Source organism: Pangasianodon hypophthalmus, chromosome 4 (assembly GCF_027358585.1).
Source record: "Pangasianodon hypophthalmus isolate fPanHyp1 chromosome 4, fPanHyp1.pri, whole genome shotgun sequence".
Taxonomy (NCBI): domain Eukaryota; kingdom Metazoa; phylum Chordata; class Actinopteri; order Siluriformes; family Pangasiidae; genus Pangasianodon; species Pangasianodon hypophthalmus.
This window is the reverse complement of record NC_069713.1, coordinates 13,346,150-13,364,685: the sequence shown is the minus strand read 5'-3', so window position 1 is coordinate 13,364,685 and position 18,536 is coordinate 13,346,150. Positions and strand designations below refer to the sequence as shown.

General features: G+C 41.8%; 1 protein-coding gene across 2 annotated transcripts in view; it reads right to left on the bottom strand.

The window, feature by feature from the left end:
- Positions 1-3,188: 3,188 nt before the first annotated feature.
- nlgn2a (neuroligin 2a) overlaps positions 3,189-18,536 on the bottom strand; it is a 161,892-nt gene continuing 146,544 nt past the window's right edge. For both annotated transcript variants that reach the window (XM_026936982.3, XM_026936983.3), the window contains 5 exons: positions 14,819-15,004; positions 9,935-10,200; positions 8,426-8,585; positions 7,810-8,176; positions 3,189-7,535 (listed from right to left, as the gene is read on the bottom strand). In XM_026936982.3, the coding sequence (XP_026792783.2) occupies positions 6,740-7,535; positions 7,810-8,176; positions 8,426-8,585; positions 9,935-10,200; positions 14,819-15,004 (1,775 nt within the window). In that variant the 3' untranslated portion in view covers positions 3,189-6,739. The remainder of the gene's footprint in view (positions 7,536-7,809; positions 8,177-8,425; positions 8,586-9,934; positions 10,201-14,818; positions 15,005-18,536) is intronic.

The following is an 18,536-nucleotide window of genomic DNA, read 5'->3' as shown; positions in this document are numbered from 1 at the left end:
CATCGAGGTGGTCTCTCCTCACGACAGAGAGTCAGGGTTCTACAGCCGGTACTTCATTGTTCCCAAGAAGGGGGGAGGGCTGCGTCCCATTTTGGACTTGCGGCAATTGAACCTCTCAGTTGCTCGACTGAAGTTCAGGATGCTTACGGTCACTCAGGTCGTGTCTCAGATCAGGTCCGAGGACCGGTTCGTCACGATCGACCTAAAAGATGCGTATTTCCACATCTCCATCCTTCCCCCGCACAGGAAGTTCCTGAGGTTCGCTTTCAGGGGCGAAGCTTACCAGTATCGGGTTCTTCCCTTCGGCCTAGCACTCTCACCCCGCACCTTCACGAAGTGCGTGGATGCTGCCCTGGCTCCTATGCGACTACAGGGCATCCGCATACTGAACTATATCGACGACTGGTTGATTTTAGCTCATTCAGAGCAGATGGCGGCTCGGCATCGAGATGCCGTTCTCGCCCATATGAAGGAACTGGGGTTAAGACTAAACGCCGAGAAAAGCGTGCTTTCTCCAGCTCAGAGAACCGCTTATCTAGGCGTCGTGTGGGATTCGACCACGATGCAGGCACGTTTGTCTCCTGCTCGATCGAGTCGGTCCTCACAGCGGTCGCGAGAGCGAAAGTAGGCCGGTCACTCACTGTAAAGCAGTTTCAGAGACTGCTGGGCCTATTGGCAGCTGCGTCCAACGTGATACCGTTTGGCCTGCTGCACATGAGACCCCTACAGTGGTGGCTCAAGACCAGGGGGTTTTTCCGAAACAGAGGAAACCCACTCCGCATGATCAAGGTCACGCGGCGATGCCGCCTGCCTTAGCTGTGTGGAGAGAACCTGGGTTCTTGTCTCAGGGCCCGGTCCTGGGAGCTCCTGGTTGCCGCGTAGTGCTAGTGACGGATGCGTCCCTCACCGGATGGGGAGTGGTCATGAGTGGCCGTCCTGCCCGTGGTCTGTGGAGCGGCCGCCATCTCACTTGGCACATCAACCGCCTGGAGATGCTGGCCGTGTTTCTAGCTCTGAAACACTTTCTCCCAGACCTAAGAGGCCGCCACGTGTTGGTGCGCACCGACAACACGACGGTGGTCTCTTACATCAACCGCCAGGGAGGTCTGCGTTCGCGCCCCCTTTACAGGCTGGCGCTCCAGATCCTTGTGTGGTCCCAAGGGAACCTCCTCTCATTGAGAGCGGCCTACATCCCTGGTCATCTCAACGTGGGAGCGGACACCCTGTCGAGGCAGGGGCCGGTGCCCGGGGAATGGAGACTCCACCCCGAGGTGGTGGAGCTCATATGGCGTATGTTCGGCAGAGCCCAGGTGGATCTGTTTGCGACGCAGGAGACGTCGCACTGTCCCCTTTGGTTCTCTCTGATTCATCCAGCTCCTCTTGGACTGGATGCCATGGTACAGCCGTGGCCGAGGCTGCGTCTGTACGCCTTTCCTCGGTTGCTCTGCTCCCGGGAGTTCTGGAGAGAGTGCGCCGGGACGGAATTCGTCTACTGTTAGTAGCCCCGTTCTGGCCGGGCCGAGTATGGTTCTCGGACCTGATTTCCCTCCTAGACGGCTCCCCATGGGAGATTCCGATCAGGAGGGATCTCCTCTCACAGGCGGGGGGCCATCTTCACCCCCGCCCGGAGCTGTGGAAGCTGTGGGTGTGGCCTCTGAGGGGGCACAACTCTGCGCTTCCGGTCTCTCAACCGAGGTTGTGGAGACCATCCTCCAGTCCAGAGCTCCCTCTACGAGGAAACTGTACGCCCTGAAGTGGAACCTTTTCACTTCCTGGTGCGGAGACCGCCGGCTTGACCCTGTTCACTGCCCAGTTGGTACAGTGCTGGAGTTCTTGCAGGCCCGCCTCTCCACGGGACTGACCCACTCCACCCTGAAGGTGTACGTGGCGGCTATTGCGGCCTGCCACGCCCCTCTCGATGGCCAGTCAGTGGGCAGGCACCCCTGGGTGACACGTTTCCTCCGCGGTGCGCTGATGATCAGACCTCCAGCTCGATCTCGGGTCCCCTCGTGGGACCTGGCCCTGGTTTTAGAGGCTCTCTGCAAACCCCCCTTCGAGCCCATAGAGGAGATTTCGGACCGTCTTCTGACGTTGAAAACTGCCTTTCTCTTGGCAATTTCCTCTCTTAGGAGAGTGGGGGATCTTCAGGCCCTCTCGGTGGCCCCTTCCTATTTAGACTTTGCGCCTGGTTTGGCCAAAGCATTCTTGTACCCCTGAGCGGGGGAAGGAACCGAAAGTCCCCTCCTCGGCACCACGGCCGGTCGTGCTGCAGGCTTTCTGTCCTCCTCCCTTCAGGGAGCCCGACCATCGGAAGCTCAATTGTACGTGTCCAGTGCGAGCACTGGACGCGTACGTCCACAGAACTGCCCTGTGGAGAAAGGCGGACCAGTTGCTTGTTTGCTTTGGTCCCCCTAAGAGGGGTTTTCCTGCTTCTAAGCAGACCCTCAGCCGGTGGATTGTAGAATCCATTTCTCTGGCTTTCGAGTCCTCTGGTCTCCCCAGTCCCCTGGGGGTCAACGCTTACTCTACCCGAGCGGTGGCGGCCTCTAAGGCCTTTCTGGCAGGTGTGTCCTTACAGGACATCTGCAACGCGGCGGGATGGTCCACGCCCCTGACCTTTGCCAGGTTTTATGACCTAGATACCCGAGCCACTCCCGGCTCCTCTGTCCTTGTGCCTTAGGCTTGCCTCCTCCTGGAGGCAGGGACTTGTAAGTCTGGCGGCGTGGGTATACTCGTTCCCATAGCGTTTCGTGACGCAGCTCGAGTTCCTGAAGGGGAACATCTCCAGGTTACGTATGTAACCATGGTTCCCCGAGGGAACGAGACGCTGCGTCTCAGTGCCACACTTCCGGCGTCCCTGCGGTGCTTGCTTCATTTTCCAGTAAGCTAACGCGGGGCTCGCCGCTCGGGCTTTTATGCTTCCGGGTCGCTACGTCACCCCGCCCGTGACGTCTCGCCCATCCATTGGATGGATTAGACACGTGATTCAGAGCGCGGTCACGCGGGGGCGTTCCCATAGCGTTTCGTGACGCAGCGTCTCGTTCCCTCGGGGAACCATGGTTACATACGTAACCTGGAGACGTTTTACATGTTTCAGGTTTTTTTCAGTGAAGTGTAAATAAATTCTGCAGCATGACACTGCGAACTGATTAAGAAGCATGGATATTCAGTAAACAAACAGTGACAAGTTAAGGGCTATGAATGTATTTAATGTTTCCCAGATCAGAGTCACAGCATACAGTGTGTAATAATTTCTAAATCAAACAGAAATATCATCTCCTTATTTATATATTTTCTTTTTTTAATAATCATCTATTTTAAGTCCATTATTAACACACTTTCTTCATCTTATCGGGTTTCTGATTTTCAACAAAGAAAGTAAGAACAAGACAACAGGGACAGGTCTGGTGCACAGCAGATCTTATCATTGAAACGAGTTTCTCCCAAGGGGATTTCATGTGCTTCTTTTGTTTTTTCATTATTTAAACCACAAGGCTGGTAGGTTTACCAAATGGTAGTCATAAATGTGGTCAGATGCCAGTAGGTGCATTTAAAAATGAAAGCAGAAAAGCTTCTCATTTTGTAAATGTCTCAAAAATGAAATGAACAAAATAAAACCCAGTGCTTACTTAAGCAGAGGTAAGATGCATTTTCTTTCTTAATGAAGTGGAGGCAATCTTACACATTCCCCATACTGCTCTTTAGTTCAAATGCTAATATAGGAAGCCCAAGGAGCAGAGGACTTCATACCAGCCTCCATTACACACAGTGACTCATCATCTGAAAATAGAGTGACTACAAATTACTGAATGAACAATCAGAATAAGTTTCATGTTAGGGGTTTGATAGCTGATTAATTATAGTAGTGCAAGTGTAAAAATGTCAGATAGATGAATATTCACTCTGAAGAGCAAACAACCTTCCTGTAAGATTGCAGTTGGTCGTTAATTCCTTAAACTGAATATAGTGCAGAAAGAGAGATTTATATGATGATGTCTGCAGTGGCTGAATTAACACTTGTACCTGTTGTCCTGTTCACAAAGTAAGTATTTCATTCACTCATAAAACAAACCAACGAACAAACAAGAAACAGAATATTTACAAATATTTTTGTTGTTTTTTTTCTTACACTGAAAAATGTACAGTTAAGTCCTCTTCGCTGTATAATATCTTTTCTTAGCATATGCTTTCTGAGAACCTGGAGATTCAACAGGAGAAGAAAGTCTCCAATGTTCACAATGTCACCCTCTAGTGGTTCAGCATACAAAAACTGAGAGAATTAAAGGCAAACGTCAGGTTTTTTCTTGTTTACACCTCTTGTCCACTTCCATTCTGGTATGCTTCTTTAAGGTTAGCCATGTTTCCTACCACAAATAGTGATCACGTGGGTACAGGGGTCCAACAAGTGAAACTCTGAATCATTATTCACAGTTGTTTTTCCATGTAAAAGTCTTTTATTTATGTCTTGATGGTTTTCTGTGCCTCTAAGATTGAATCCAGTATGAACTGAATCCAACTTGTTGTTGTCCAGCATACAGGATCTCCAGTATGCTAGTCAGGCAATGCTAAGGACATTTCCATATGTTACAAAGCACTGTGCAGCATCAGACTTTGGCCTGCTTTCAGGCTTTTCAGTCTCAGTTAGCTACAGCAGCAGTCTATAAGGTCTTCCACATATGAGCTTGTAGACAAAAGTGCAAAGCTCCCCCCATCACTCTCACAGAACTCAGAATAGGACAAAAAATTGATATGGCAGTAAACAATAATGGAGAAATAAGGTGTTATTCTATAATTCTTTGTTTTTGTGTGTCAGACCTACCTTCTCTGATGGACACATGTATACCTAATCTCATGAATGTCGGTATCAGGCTATACATTGAAATACTACTCAGAAAAAAAAAAAACATCTAAGCAAGCCTCAAAAGGACTGATATATCCTCATTGTGTTGTACTTCTAGGCCTTTTTTGTCTGCCTTGATTGCACAGACATCTTGGATGGTCCACCTGCTCTAATCTGATTAATATTTAATTTAGCGCCCTCCTTTCTCTGTGCTTATTGTAACCATATTTAAGGAGTGTGCAGCATTACATCACACAGTTATGAATTTGATGTTTAGGGATCACTGAAATTCATTCACAAATGTATGCAAAAAAAAAAACATGCTCAGCAGAAGCTTGTGTGATGGTGTGCCTGAATGCTGACAAAAAGCTAACAAGGGAGTAAAAAAAGGAAAATGCAAAAACCATGTGGCGAATTTTACACCAGAGGTCTGCAACTTGTATTGCAGTCTTTCTGGCGGTCCTTCTCATTTTACTTATTTCTGGAATTTCTCTTCAATTAGAAGTGTTCTTGTAAGGTGCTGACATGCATCTCACAGCTCATACACATTGTTCTGCACATGCACAAATGCACACGCGCGCACACACCCCCCCACACACAAGCATACTGACTCACACCCTCCAGAATCCTCAGAATTAGCATTCTCTAGAAATAAAGGTGCAAACAGGAGAAGCAAGGAGAGATAAGAGAGAAAATGAAGTGTGAATGCTGAAAAACAAGCGTAACACTGTAAATTTTTTCCAAGCCCTATTTCACAAGCTGAGAAATGGCTACACACATGCATCATATGTGTAACAACTCCATCTGACTATGATAGTTCACTAGTATACTGAAGATAAAATACTGCCTTCTACAGTGGCCATTCCTCAAACAATAGCACCAATAATTCTACACTGATATGAAAGAACAACAGAGTAACACCACAAGTGGCCAGAAAGACAGTGGTGTTGTAGACAAGATCAAAGCAGGTAAGAGAGATGTTAAGTAATTTGTTAAAACAGTGCTATCGTGGCCAACATTGCACTTGTAGATAAACAGTCAGTCTTTGCCACTGATTTATATATACAAGAAGAAAGACACTTAATTTCGCTTATGAAAAACGGAAACAAATAAGACAACAAAAAGATATGATAGAGAGCAATCAGGCTGGCACTTTTAACTTTCTTGCCGTTGCCAGATCAGTGTTGTTATTTTATCAGACGTTTTTTTGTATCTTGTTGCAGGGGTACACTATAGTACTTGGCACCAAGATTGCTGGTAGAAAGAACAGAACCATGTGTCGTTGTGTATCATTTGCTTACTACACATATGTTTTGTATAAAACGGACTCCCCTGCATATAACACCAAGTCACAGAGCATGTTCCGAGGATTTGATGAGGACAGAGATGTAGTGCAATGAGAATAAAGACAAAAATAATAGAGGGAGTAAAGACAAAAAAGATAAAAACACTAGAGGAATCTGTTGAGAGAAGAAATGTAGGGCTGATAAATGTAGTCTTTCAGCCTAGAGAGGGAAGAGCAAAGAAAACAAGAAAACTAGAAAACTCCAACATTCTCTCTTCCTCTCTTTCTATTTATATATATATATATATATATATATATATATATATATATATCAGACAATTCATTACAGTCACTTTCTCCCTGATGGACTATTCCTTTCCACTTAGAGCATTGTGGGAAGAAATCCCAAAGCCACCATTAATGGACAAGGATGTGTCCTTGCTAATTGTAGCCTTGTCTCATCTGAAAAAGCAGTTTCTCTAATGCCAACATTTACAGCTCATTCTTGCTGTTCATGTGTGTCTATAAGAGGACCACCAGGAGGCCCCATTGTACTTCTTCACCAGGGAGGATGAGAGAGAAGAATGGAGAAGGGACAGGAAAAGAGGGCAGTACTATACGCGGGTGGTGGAGTGCTGGTGAGGCAATGTGTTGTTGTGGCCAGTGGTGGAGGGGAAAGCGCTGAAGGCGTGGATCTGCTGCATGCCTGCAATGCTGCTAGGTATCATGGTGATGGTGTTGGGAGTCATAAGTGGAACATCATCTGGTGCCCGCCGTAATGCCAGAGTGTAGTCCGGTGGACATGCTGGTCGCAGTGGCTCCACGTCACGCTGCTCAGAGCGCTTCATCTGCAGAGACATGAGCTCCTCCTCTTGGCTGTGTGCCAGGTCGTTAGCTGGCATGCCACTCTGTGGGGATAGGCGGTGACGCCGCGCCTCATGTCGCCGATCTCGTTTGTAGTAGAGCGCAGCAAATGCCAGGATGTTGAGGAAAAGCAGAGATGCACCCACTGCCACTGTGACGCTCAATTCGGTGGAGTAGTCACGTGCATCACTAGGAAACGGAGAAAAACGTGGCCTCTCTGAGCCCTCAGGATCTGGATCTGGAGGGAAGGTGGGGTATGGTGGGCGTGTGGCACGGGCATCAGGGCTCTTCCAGTGCGGAGGCCGTGGGGGCAAGCGGGTGGTACTGGAGCTCAGGAGTTCCTCGTGCAGGTTGTGTAGGTGAGGCACCAGCTCCAGCCAGAAGGCCACCTTGTTGGCACGGTAGTTGTCGCGGATACGTGGCTTCAGGCCAATATGCAGGTACTGCTTGTCTTTAGAGTTGAACTTAGTCCAGATGACCTCCTCAAAGCGGTTTGGCTTTGTGTGGATGAACTTGGTGTCCTGGGGGACTGGCAGGTTAGGATCCCTGATGAACAATAAGTTTAAAGATAAGAAAGTTTGTATCAGAGAGTGTATTTGCATTCTAATCCTTTTTTAGCTGACCTATAATTATGTAAAACCAAAATGCATTATTTCTGATTAACTGGAGCATAACTGGGTTACAAACGACTGTAAATTCAGTTCCAAGGTTTCAAAACAACAGGAGAACACTAAGATCTTTACCATATAAAAAGCATTTGAGAGTGAGATTATTAAAAGTGAATACACTCTGCATGGCAGTAGGTCACTCAGAAACATACCCAGTTTTGGCAAAGTTGGTCCAGTAGGTCATGACCACTGCACTGAGCATGACGTCATTCTTGGAGAAGTTGCAGGGGAACAGGTCCGTTGCTCCAATCATGGGCACACCAAACACGTATGGGATCTCATCCCCATGTGCAGCGTCTGCCCACTCAGGCCGTGTCTCTGTCTGGCAGTGGTGATAAAATGTGTAGAAATACACCGGGGACTGGTAATCTGCATGCAGCTTAGCAGTGGCCACAGCTGGAGCCACCCACTGGTGGTCTGTGAATAATGCCAGCAGGGTCTTACGGCGCATTTCACCATTATCACGATCTGCCCAGTCCGTGTACATAAATTTGATGGTCTCCCTCAAGATGTCTTTACCTAGAGAAAGATTGACATCACACAAATTCATTTTTACACTCTGCTCAGAGACAATCCAGCACTGTCCTCTGCTGGCATGACTTTGCAATTGCAGCTACTATAATGCAGACGTGGGATGAGAGCACAGGCGGTATAAGATAGCAGAATAACATAATATTAAATTTATTATTGTTTGTGCAGCTCCAAAACATACTGATTGCATTTTATAATCCCTCCATTTAAGAATAGCTAAGTCTTTATAACACTGACCTTCAGGATATCCATAGAGGTTGTCCACAAAGTTGGAGATAGTGTAATCAAAGGCTGCAGCTGAAATTCCCTCCTCACTTTCTGAGCCACCATCATCCACAAACTTCAGCCCCTCTCCCTGGTTCACACCAATCAAAAGGTCATAATTCAGGAACTCCCCCTAGAGGACACAGTGTGGAAGTTACAGCATTAGGTCATCTTTAAAATAAAATTGCAAAATTCTGGTTCTCCAATAACCGATAATCAGCAACTCAGAAATTACTCAGAAACATTGTTTTCATAGCTCTGTCTATTAAGTCTACCAGATTTTATTTTTATTATTTAATCAAATGTTATGCAAAACTGCACTTAAGCAATTGTTTTATGTCAGACCTGAAACTAAGAGTTTTCACCTTACATCCATGCATACTAAGTGATTTGCACATAAACTTAATGTAACATGCAATGAGTGAGATTTTAACCTTAAACAGAAAATTTGTTTAATAAAAGCAATGCAATTATTAATGCAATTAAAATAAGACTAGTTTCAAAAGTATCAGCACCCCCATAATGAATATTTGGTAATGCTTCTCCTGTAAACAGTAATAGCATTGAGCTTCTTCTTGTCTAACAATACTTGTAGAAAGAACCATTTGGACCACTCCTCCATGCAGCATATTTCAAGCTCATTCCTGTCACTGGTTTGCGTATGTGGATCTCCTCTTTAATTCGGACCACAGGTTTTAAATAGGAATCAAATCTGGAGACTGAGATGGCCGTTCTATAACAGATCTTTTGTTTTCCAGCACTGATTTCTGAAAGGTCCATCTACAGATAACTTCTAACTTCCTGGCAGAAGCAACCAGATTTTGGTATTTAGGGAAATTGATGACGTCTTCAATACTCACAAGAGCCATTAGAAACTATTTTATATGTCCCAGTTGTGCTTAATGGTAATTTTTAAACTGTTTATATTATTTATCCATTATCTGGCATGTGCAGATCAATAACCATCTGCCTCTTCTGAAAGCTCTTTAGCTTTTTTTTCTCATGTGATGGATGACACGTAATTTGTACATTTTTGAAACCTGATATGGACAATGGCAACAACAAGATTTCCTGGAGACTTTACAGGTGCTAATAATTTTTTTCCACATTGGTTTTAGTGATAAAAATACTATGATTGTTTTCGATACTCGAAAGGTAAGTAGTTTCTCCAATCTTTGAGTGTGTAATTTTTACTTAATTCAATCAGAATTTAACATTCCCTTAGAAAATGCCAACAGTTGTACAAGTTCTCTGTTAAAAATAGACACAGTGCACAGTCTCCAGTCCAGGTGGCCCTCAGGTCAGCACAGCTTAATGTTTTCCTTGATTTAACTCATCAGATGGAAGCCAGGACTGGAGAACAGCTGTATTATGTATTTTTGTGCTCCCTGTGTCCTTATAGGCACAGAGTCAGAAACTAAAAGTACACTGCCTCAGGAGAGAGGCATGCTCACTCTGAAGCTAAACTCTAATGGTATTGACCTGCTGCATGAGAATCTCTGGGTCATCAGGCACCACATCTCCGTCCACCACAGGGCCAAAGGCGACATGATAGCGTGCGGGTTGTATATCCTGATCCACTAGCTCCCTGAAGCTTTTTCTCCTCAGGCAGTCCACCAGATCAGCTGTCTCACTGTATGAGCAGCCGACCTTACGCGCCAGGATCTTGGTGTACTTCAGCGGCTGATAGTTGATGGACCAGCTGGAGATGGCTGATCCGCTCTGGGCAATAGCTCTTTGGAAGAGGCCTACAGGACACCACACACAGTATTAGCCATGAGTTGTCATTACTCAAAAGATTGCAGGTTCACAAGGTGCAACACTGCAACATTTTAATACAACCTAAGATAAATGTCCCTTTACTGCTAATAATTACTCTTAAATGTGACATGCTGAGATTGTTATAGCATTGCACACAGAGCAACTGCATCCAGATTTTGTGTGATTACTGTCCGTTTCATGATGCTCTGAACGATGCTCTAAACAGTAATGATTATGTGGGAAAGGTACAGTGAGTGACAAATACAAAGCCGTGATATGTTATCCTCAATAAATTCCTATCAGCTATAATGGAGGTGCAAAAATAATCTGTAATGTAGTGTTGCCAGTTTACTGGTGCCAGTGCACTCCTTAGACTCAAATTTTCTCCTTGAATATTCTCATAAAAAGCATTGTAGCCTATTTGATGCGGTCCATTAGGATATACTGCTATTTCTCCACCACGTCTTCTACCAGATTACAGCTCTACAGCAGGATAGCCCCACCTAGTGACGCTAAAGTCTGCAGCAGAGTTGTTAGGGTGATGCTGCAACTAGTTAAACACTGTGGTGTTCCCATCTACCACGAAATAAATCTGTATCTACATAAGCTACCACAAGACTCAAACATTTCAAAGCAGTAGTATTTCAGTCAGTAAACAAGAGCAGGTATGTTAAAAATAATACTGCTGAAGAACAGGAGACACACAACCTGTAATAGTATTATTTTATTCTAATATTTATTCATGAGTATTTAGTATGAACACTGATTTGAGGCAGCATTATCTAAGAAAGTATGCACAGTTCTCAATGTGCTAACACTAGTTTGCTTCTGCCTTTTGCTAATTCTATAGTTAGTCATCGAGTCAATTACAGTAGAATTAATAGGTAGCCTTATTTCAAGGAGATTGCTTATTATTCAAATGTTTCCATGATTATTAGTTAACAAGTTTATTTACATATAGCAGTCTTAAAGACACAGTAAGAAAACAATCTGTTATTTCTGATGGATAAAGAGAGTTTGAAAAATGGTCAGGTAAAAATAAATAGATTTTTTTTAGATATAAATCCACACAAAAGTCATTAGTAGACTTCAAGAAGAAAAAAATACAAAACAATATGGGATATGCGCCCTATGTAGGTTAGGTTAGCTTAATGGACTGTTTATATATCCTTCTTGGCTCTACATGGAATTTTATTGGGATAAGTGGAAGTCAGTCAGCTTGAGGTTCTGGCAAATCTTTTTTGAATACTGAGAATCAAGGGTATCAGTGGTAATTGACCAAGTTCTGCCTTACACAGAAATGTACTTTTTTTATTTTAACTGAGAATTTTCCAATTTTCCTTTTGCGAAACGAGACATGCAGGATTTCAGCTGAATATTTACTGTAATTTAAAATACCCAGCTGTTTCAGCAGACATGGCACATCAGTGTCATAGAGTGCAACAGGCATAATACCTGGTGTGAATAATTTGAACTTTTGCTTCCTTCTCTTGCTGTTTAATTATTAAAGGGTTTGAGACTTATTCCAGGAAGTATCATTAAACAGAGACTGTAGTTAAGTTGCTGCTAATCTGCCCTGTGGTCTTTTCTGCATTCTTCCACACCCAAATCTCATCCTACCCACCGACCCACACACACAAACAGAGGCAAAACAAATCCAATTAATTAATCAATATTTTATTCTAATTTGAATGTTTTTTTTTCTGAAAATAATTTGCTTGCATCTGCTTATTGCAATCTTTTGTCACTCAAAAATTGTGAGTGTTGCACTCAGAGTGTTAAGTCCAGGTTGAGTCCCAAGTCAGCATCTCCAAGTCCAAATTGCGTCTAAGTAATTTCACTCTCACATCAACATCCAAAATCACTAAGCAGCTACTAAAGTGTCCAAAATACACAGAAAATGTTGGCATCACTGATAGTTCAATTTGATTTATCATGGGGATGCTGGCTATCTTATCTTAGTAAGTAGTAGCTTACTGTGAGAAACATTATTCAGCCTATTTGCAGTTGTCAGAGCATACACAATTCAATACAAACTCTTCAGGTCAAACACTGTCTCATAAATGAGTACCAGTTTATTTACAGTTGATGCCAAAAGTTTATATACACCCAGGTTAAAGACAATTAAACTCAATTTTCACAATTTTACACATTTCATATTACCATACATTTCCTGTGTTAAGTCAAGGGTATCTACTTTTTTCCATAAGAGGAACATTTTTGAAAATAATAGCTAAAAGAGTGGGTCAAAAGTTTACATACAGTTTGCTAGTATTTGGTGGCATTTCCTTTAAAAAGGCTTGATCTTGAAACAAATCCTAGGGGTAGCCTTCTGACAACATGTTTGCTCAATTTTGCCCATTCCTCCTGACAGAACTGGTGTAACTCAGTCATGTTTGTGAGCCTCTGTGCTCAGACATACTTTTTCAGTTCAGTCCACAAATTTTTTATGGTATTCAGGTCAGGGCTTTGAGATAGCCATGCCAATACTTTCACTTTGTTGTCTTTAAGCCATTTTGTTACAGCCTTGGAGGTATGTTTAGGATCATTGTTCTGCTGGAAGACCCATTTGCAACCAATTTTTAACTTTCTGGCTGATATCTTGAGCTTTTCCTTCAGTATTTCTAGTTAATCCTCCTTCCCTAATGATACCATATATTTTCTGAAGACACCTCATAGCATGATCTAAAGGTAAAAGCCCTAAAATACAGCCACAGGTGCACTCATAATTAACTCATAATTAGGTCATTGGCCAATCAGAAGCTTCTAAAAATCATTTTGTCAATTTCTGGAATCTTCCAGACTGTTTAAAGAGACAGTCAAAATTGTATATATAATAATTTGACCCACTGGAATTCTGACATAGTGAATTAAAGTTGAAATAAATCTGTCTGTAATGGATTATTATTATTTTTTTTTAAAAAGCTGATGTGAACTAAGTAGATACCCTAATTAACTTGCCAGAAGAAATTGTTGTAAATGTGTATGAGAAAACTGAGATTGAACATCTTTAACCTAGGTGTAAGTAAACTTTTGGCCTCAACTTAATAAGTGAGAAAAAATGATGCATTAATTTGAACTGAACAACAACATTTTCTTGTCCCCATTTAACAACTTCTATTCCTATGCTTTTAGCGTCCAAGTTTCCAATCATCAATCCTCAGTTTGAGGTTTTTCTTTCATGCATGTGTATAAGACTATGCTCTCACTGGGTCTCCACATGCCTATCTCTGAATTATATTACAGCTGAGTGTCTTCCTAAGGGGTTTAACACAGGTAACTGAAGAAAGCTGAGCTGACATGATTGGCGTCTCCATGGACAACAGTTGTCAAGGCTTACCTTCTGTGACTGACAGGTCAGGGTGTGGTGAGGATGACAGTGATGATGAGGATGTTAGGGATGAAGATGGACACTTTTTTGACAATGGGGAAGAGTGTAGAGTGTGACAGCATGGAGACACACACACAGCAGTGACAATGAGTGTAGTGACTGTGAGTAGGTGAAAAACAAAACTGTTAGATAATTGAAGGGATAACACAGACACGCGCATCAAGACATATGAAAAACAGTCTTAGGCCCAGATTTACTAACAGTTTGCACATCTAAAAATAAATGGAGACTTGATAGCAAGCTGATATATTAATATACTATACATAGGGTTAATATATTTATATATTATATTCTAACAAGTAAAATGCATCGTAAATCTGAAATTTGAGACACTTCTATCTTAAATGAAAATACAGTGTGGTGTCAATGTGTATAGATTAATTTAGCACCCTCAGTGTGATTTACTACTTATGGGAACAGGGATATTAAGGTTGAGGAAACCCGTTTCAGCCACATGAAGACATAATAAAATATTTAATTAAAGTTTCTCAATATTATGTTTCAGTGTCTCAAAATAATGAGAACATTTCTAGTAACTTTGAAAAAACATTGAAAGAGAGCTTGTAAAATTGCATACACCTAATGAACAGAACACATACTTGTGATTACACTTATTTTTTCCCATTAATATTGTATTCAGAAAACTTTTTGAAGGTTCTCACCATCTTTAATCAGCACTATACTTGACGCACAATCATGAATGTGTGAGGTAAGTTTCAGTTTTACTCTTCAGTCCCTTTGAGATCTAAACTTGCCATTGCTATTGAAAACAAACAGCATTCAACTACCCTATTTATATATTTTTCTCCTCCCTTTACTTTACATGTGATCATTTACAAAACACTCCCACTAACAGCACACAGTTTATCAGATAAACAAATTAGTACACTTTATTTCATTTTTTTAGTAAATCAGCGCCTTAAAGTTCAACATTAGTTGAAGCAAACATACAGGCAATAGCAAACACACATACACACACACACAACATCAAAACATAAGACTGCATAATTGTTAGTTAGGATATCCATTGCAACATATCAAAAAACAGATTCATAATCCCTTAACATGAATAGTTAAAGGCTGGGCATGATTTGAACTCATAATATTTGTTGGATAATTCATTAATTCTATAAGCAAATTTATACTATGATTTAGATAAATATTAGCAAATGATGTATGCTCACAAACACCCACCCAAACCCACAGAGTCTTACCCTCAGAGTGATGGGAGAGGATTAGCAGGTTGATGCAAGTGGCTCCAGCTCCTGAGCCAAAGATGGTGATGCGCTCTGGATCACCTCCAAAATGGCCAATATTCTCATTCAGCCAGCGCAGAGCCTGGATCTGGTCCAGCAGCCCATAGTTCCCTTTAGCAGACTGATCTCCAGTACTGAGAAACCCTGTGGAAGAGTAAAACAAAACAACGTCATCAATTTGGCAAAATTACTGTTTTTGAAACATCGGTTATCCTGAACTTGGAAAAGGGGAGCGTAGCCAGGAAGCAAATCACTAAAATTTTATCATTTTCCTCAAAAATGTGTTGAGAAGTCATTCAAAGTCTTTATTCTGCTTGCCAGTAACAGAAGCAGTTTTGATCTCCTTCAGATCAGTTAGACCAAAACCAAGGTGCAGTAAAAACTGATAGATACACAAGACTAGAATGAGACAGGGAATCAGAGAGGGACACAGGGAATGAGAGAGGCACAGAGGAAAGGAGAGAGGAAAAGAGGGAATGGGAGGGAAAGATGGAATGAAAATGAGAAAGAAAGTGGGAAAGAGGGAATGAGAGAGGGGATCAGAGAGCGGAAGAGGGAATGAGAGGGGAAGATGGAAACAGAAAGAGAATGAGAGCAAGAAAGAGAGAGGGAAAGAGGGAATGACAAGGAGGGTCGGGGGGGGGGGGTGCTGGGTATTTTGAACAGAGATGAAGAAATTGTTTAATCTCTCTTTAGCAACTCTACATAGTAAGATAAGATACTTTTTTCCCCATTTTTATTGTTTCTCATATATAATTATATATAAAATATAAAATAAGAAAGAAAGAAAGCTTTCCACTTTGGGTTTAAATACGAATACAAATACAGATATTTGGAGCACTAAACATACAGATAGCATTGTGTTACAGCTCCAGTGAGAACACAGGAGATCAACTGAGCTACACCTCCGGCCGGTTATGCATAAAACATTCACAGTGTTCATACACACTTAGAAACACACAGATATAGCCTCTTATAATATAAATATATATTTTAGCACCATCTCACAAGCTTGTACACATGCAGACACACACACACAATGCTGCACAGTGAGGTATCATGGACAGATGGCCATATTTAAGAACATATAGCTGTATATAGGTATAGGTATATCAAACAGCTACACACACACACACACACGTGTCTGTAATTATAATTACGCTCTTACTGTATATAGCTACTTGCCACTGCAGCGGTCATAGCATGAACTGGTACTAACTGAGTGCACACACACACACACACACACACACCCTGCAAGATGCATGTGGGCTAAGAAATTTATTCCAAAAATATAGCTACCTGAGCTGACTCTGAAGGGTAATTAATTACATTAGAATGATAATAATGATTTTAAGTAATTGTTACATTTTTTGCTAACAGTGATGACTGGCCATTTATCACAGAGCTTCCTAAACTATTTCCCTCTTGCCCCTATGCATCTCTGTTCTACTCCATCACATCTGATCCAGGTAATCTGGGTTAAGACAAGAATAAAACATGATAGGAAAATAATCACGTGGGAAAATAATCATGGCGTGATGTGACCTGATGCAAAGCGGATTTACTCTTACCAATTGATCATTTTACAATAACAGCACATTCTGAAGTGCCTCATTCTTCTTATACCACTGCAATTTGCCAACAATTACAATGCTTTTTTTATTATTGAAGAACAACATCATGTTTTTTTAAATTCATTTTAGTTATATTTAATGTTGTGGAACGTCAGAGAAACAAGTTAGTTCCTGTTATCATTTAATTTATAGTAGCTATAAACATCATTTCCTCAACAGCATCTCTCTCTCTCTCTTTCTCTCTCTCAATGCTAATGGAAAGAAAAGGGCAGCTTGTTGCATAACTGAGAAACCAAAAAGTACAAAGGTCTCTGTCCTTCAACACAGTGGAAAAAGTAAAGGACCAGCTTTACCTCAAAGTGCCAACAAGGACTGAAGTCACAAATGTTAAATAAAGGTCTTCTTACATGAGAGTTCACCAGAGCAACGTTTATATGTTTTTCTTTGTTAAATAACAATTCTCTTTATTGTTAGGCTTCAGTAATATGGAGCATCTGCCATACAGGTACCTGTGAATTAGATGTTTCTATAGAAACACAGAAATGCATGAGCGCATTAATATAAAACTTATGATTTAAATTACAGCCAGAACTACTGTCAGACTCACAGTTATAGATAATTAATAAACATCTTCTGACAATTCAAAAAATACACAATACAAAGTATAGTCCTGGTTTTCAGATCATTACCATTGGCGCATAGCTAGCTAGCTAGATAACTGCTAGCAGACTAGCTCATATTTGTTACACGTATCAGGATTTGAATAGTTATATTTTCAGCAAATAATTTAACAGTATTCAAATGAATTTATTCCTCTGGTAACAGATTTGACCACTATACTAAGATAAATTTTCCATTTAAAAATCCCATTTTTAAGGGCATGGGAATGTTAAGACTATTTGCAACAACAACAACACCAATAATAATAATAATAATAGTAATAATAATAATAATGACAATTTATTGGCTATGTCTCCCAATTAACAGACAAAATCTGAGTGTGTGATTCCATAATGAGTCCATAGTAAATTATCATGGTTAGACATTTCAACTGATCAGCAGCTGTCAGAAAGAGTGGGGTGAGACGGATGCAAATGCAGTTACAGCAATTTATTGAGGGGCAGGCAGATATATCCAAAATGTTAGGCAAGGTCAAAGTCAGAGAACAGGCAAAGGTCAGGAGGTCAGCAAACAGCATAAACTGGGGAATACCAAAACAGGAAAAGCAGGAAACAGTCAATTTCTAAACCAGAGCAGCGCACATGTAAACAAAAGGCTAGATAAGTTCAGAGGTTTGCACAACTGAGCATTACTTTGCACTGAGTCCTTGGGTGAGAATCTCTTTATAGTGTGAGTGTGACTGGGGACAGGTGAGTGCAATCAAAAGACCGGGGATTGGGAACGTGTTAGTGGTAGTGGATTCTGGGAAGTGTAGTCCAAATAATAGCACCATTCCAAATAATAGCACTGAGACGTATTCATCTTCATGTGTGTGTTTCTGCAGAATATTTTGCTGTTAGCCAGTGTGTGAGCTGGTGTGCTAATCTGAGATGAGGTGTGTGTGTGTGTGTGTGAGTGTGTGGTGTGTTTAGGAAAGTGGAACTGGACAGAGTCCATTTCTACATCACATCAGGATAATTATAGGTTTGTGTTTGTTTGTTTGTGTGTGTGTGTGTGTGTGTGTTTAGGGAAGTGAAATTGGAGAGAGTCCAGTTCTACATCACGTTAAGATAATTAAAGGTTTGTGTGTGTGTGTGTGTGTGTGTGTGGATAGGTGGGTGGAGTGAAAATTTTTACTCTCACTTTTCACTACCATGATTCCCACTGCGCTAGCATGGAAAAGTGTGTTGCGGCAACACAAACACACACACACACAACAAGACACAGTGTCAGTGAGAAGGAGCAAGCGCAAAGGAATTTTAATCTATTTTATCTGCCACTGTAAAACATAATTAAGACAGTACTTGCATGAAGCACAGAAATAATATCACAGAATACACACACATACATACAGTACTGTGCAAAAGTCTTAGGCACATGCAAAGAAATGCTGTAGAGCAAAGATGCCTTCAAAATAATGAAATTAAAAGTTTCTACATTAA